Genomic DNA, 2,779 nt, shown 5'->3' on the forward strand with positions numbered 1-2,779 from the left:
GCAAGTTCATCAAATAAAAAAGTAGATAAATCTTTTGGCTCTTCAATTGCGGCAACAACATGATCAAATTTTGAAGTTAAACTTCTCAAAACTTTTACAACAATTATATGATCATAAAGATGTTCACCATAATATTTCATTTGAGTAACAATTTCAGTCACTTAGAAAGAAAATTTTGTACTGATTCATTGCTTTTCACCATTCATCTTTTTTTTAATTTCTTTCTCAAAATTTATAAGATCTGAAAAAAACAAAGCAAATATTGAATCATAAATTTCTATTAGTGATCTAAATTTTTCTAAAGGGTTTCATCCGAGGAATCATTTGATGAATTTGAATTACTATTAAGTGAGGTTGAAGATGAACTTATTGGAGTAGGATCTGCCACTTAATTTTGTGGAGTGTCTAGTTATGCTGGAATATGAATTTGTGTCTCATTTTCATTGATCTCCCAATTCCAACTTATTTTTTCATCAAATATAATATTTTGATTAATAATAACTTTGTCGCTAATAGGATTATATAATCGATATGCTTTGGATTATAAGGAATATATATCTTTTATTTTTTATTAATTTTATGATGGTTTGGTGTATTTATCAAAGCATAAATAATAAAATAAAAAAATCTTAGATAGCTTACATTTGACTTTATATCATATCAAGTATCCAAAGGAGTTCGATTCATAATAACCTTTGTTGATAAAGTATTTAACAAATATATTATTATTGTAATTGCTTTTGCCGAAAACTAATTTGAATAGTTCGATTCTTATATTCAGATAAATCATTTTACTTCGATATATGTTTTGTTATGATATATGTGATCAAATTTCTATAAATATAATTTTTTCATAAAAAGAATTAAACTTATTACATAAAAATTCATCACCTCTATTTATCCGAAGTATTTTTATATATCTATCATAATGCCTTTCGACCAAAGCTTTCATCACTTTATTCCCTATCAAATACCAATATATTTCTTTTTTCCTAATTTAATTTATATTTACTACATTAAACGATATAAAAGATGCTTGAACATGAGACCTAAACAGTACACTAAGAGACACAGCATTAAACCCATATTAGCTTATTACAAATCCGCATCCATTAGAAGGGATAACTCTTCTGCAGCTTCAACTCCACCCACGTCGGTGACAGCACCGGATTCATCTCGTATTCCGCCGCGGCCTCCTTCCCAACACCGCTGCCACCGCATTCGTCGTTGGCGACGGCGGCCACCGCCTCGTCGTCGTCGTCCTCGGCCAGCACCTTTATCCTCCACGCCTTTACCACCCTGTCAAGGCTAGCGCTGTACACCAGCAGTCCCATCCCGATTCCCTTCCCCTCCACCTCCACGCTCGCCGCCAGGCACCGGACCGGTCCCCGGTGCCCCTCCATCACCGCCAGGCACCTGTGGAACCCGCTCCCCCTCTCCCTCCTCCACACCCTTATCGTCGTATCCTCCGATCCGCTGAGCAGTACCCGGTTGACCGCCACCAGGCTGAGCACGGCGTAGCGGTGGCCCTGGAGGAAGCCGCCGTGGTTGTACCGCCCCGACACCGCCTCCTTCTCCCATATGTTTACGTAGCCGTCGGACGAGCCGGAGTAGAGGAAGCAAGTGTCTCTCGAGTGGCTCAGCGCCAGGGCGTTTACTGGCGAGGGCTGGAACCGCAGCACCATCATCAGCGCGTGGGAGCTGTCCCCGAACACTCTCCTCCACAGTTTCACGGAGCCGTCGATGGAGGAGGTGAAGAGGCAGCCGTCGAGCTCGTTGACCACAATGTCGCTTACTTGGTCATCGTGGGCCACGAAGGAGTCAACGCAGGCCCTTTCCGTCAGCCGCCAGGCCTTGACCGTCCGGTCCAGGGAGCCGGTGTAGAGGAGGCCCTCGGCGTGGTGCAAGGCGAGGCAGGAGATGGTGTCGATGTGTCGTTGGTATCGGTGCTTGCGGAAGGGGAAGAGGCTGGAGATCCTAGGCGGGAGGGTGGCGACCTTCTTGCACCGCAGTCGGTCCGGGACGGGGGGCACAGCCCAGATACGGACCCGGTGGTCCTTGTGGGTGGTGACGAGGGTGGAACCGTGAGCGAGGATGCACCGGATCCGGCCGTGGCCGGTCTGGATGCTGCCCCGATCCACACAGTCCGGCTGTTTCCACACCCGCACGCGGTCGCTGTCGGAGCCCGTATAGATTGTGCCGCCAGAGACAGCGACGCAGTAGACGTTGCCGTCATGGCGCTGCAGGGAGACGAGACAGTGATACATCAGTGACGGGGTTGGAGACGGGGACGAGAAGCGGCGCATGGGGGATAACGCCCACGGGGATCCCGGGCCAGGGCTCAACGGCGAGACAGAGGAGACCGTGGCGGACGACAGCCGCGACAGGCTGACCCGGGGAAGCTCCGCCTCCGGTGACTGCCCTTTGACGGATTGCTGGTGATGGTGGTGCTGTATCGGAGACTGCGAACCTCTCTCGTCTTCTTCCCAGTAGATCCTGGAAGACGTTTTCCCATACATGTCCATTGCAGCAGCACCGAATGCAAACTCGTGAATAACGAAGTATAAATAATTAGAAGTAGTACTTAGGGTTGCTAAGTATTTTTTTGGAGTCTTAATTATATTTAAATTAATTAATTAAATTTTAATTAAATTAAGAATTTTTAGTGAATTAGGGTTTATTCCGATAAATATAAGTTGAGTCTAATGATTTTAATGAAAGGAAGAGACAAGATACTTTGGATACTTATAAAAATAATCTTCAAGATTTCTAAAAAGGG

General features: G+C 44.9%; 1 protein-coding gene across 1 annotated transcript; it reads right to left on the reverse strand.

Annotated features, from left to right (window-relative positions):
* Positions 1-1,057: 1,057 nt before the first annotated feature.
* LOC135671440 (protein JINGUBANG-like) lies at positions 1,058-2,524 on the reverse strand. Its single transcript, XM_065179555.1, has one exon. The coding sequence runs from the start codon at positions 2,517-2,519 to the stop codon at positions 1,113-1,115; it is 1,407 nt and encodes a 468-aa protein (XP_065035627.1). The 5' UTR covers positions 2,520-2,524; the 3' UTR covers positions 1,058-1,112.
* Between the last annotated feature and the right edge of the window lie 255 nt (positions 2,525-2,779).

Source organism: Musa acuminata, unplaced genomic scaffold (genome assembly GCF_036884655.1).
Source record: "Musa acuminata AAA Group cultivar baxijiao unplaced genomic scaffold, Cavendish_Baxijiao_AAA HiC_scaffold_1139, whole genome shotgun sequence".
NCBI classification, from domain to species: domain Eukaryota; kingdom Viridiplantae; phylum Streptophyta; class Magnoliopsida; order Zingiberales; family Musaceae; genus Musa; species Musa acuminata.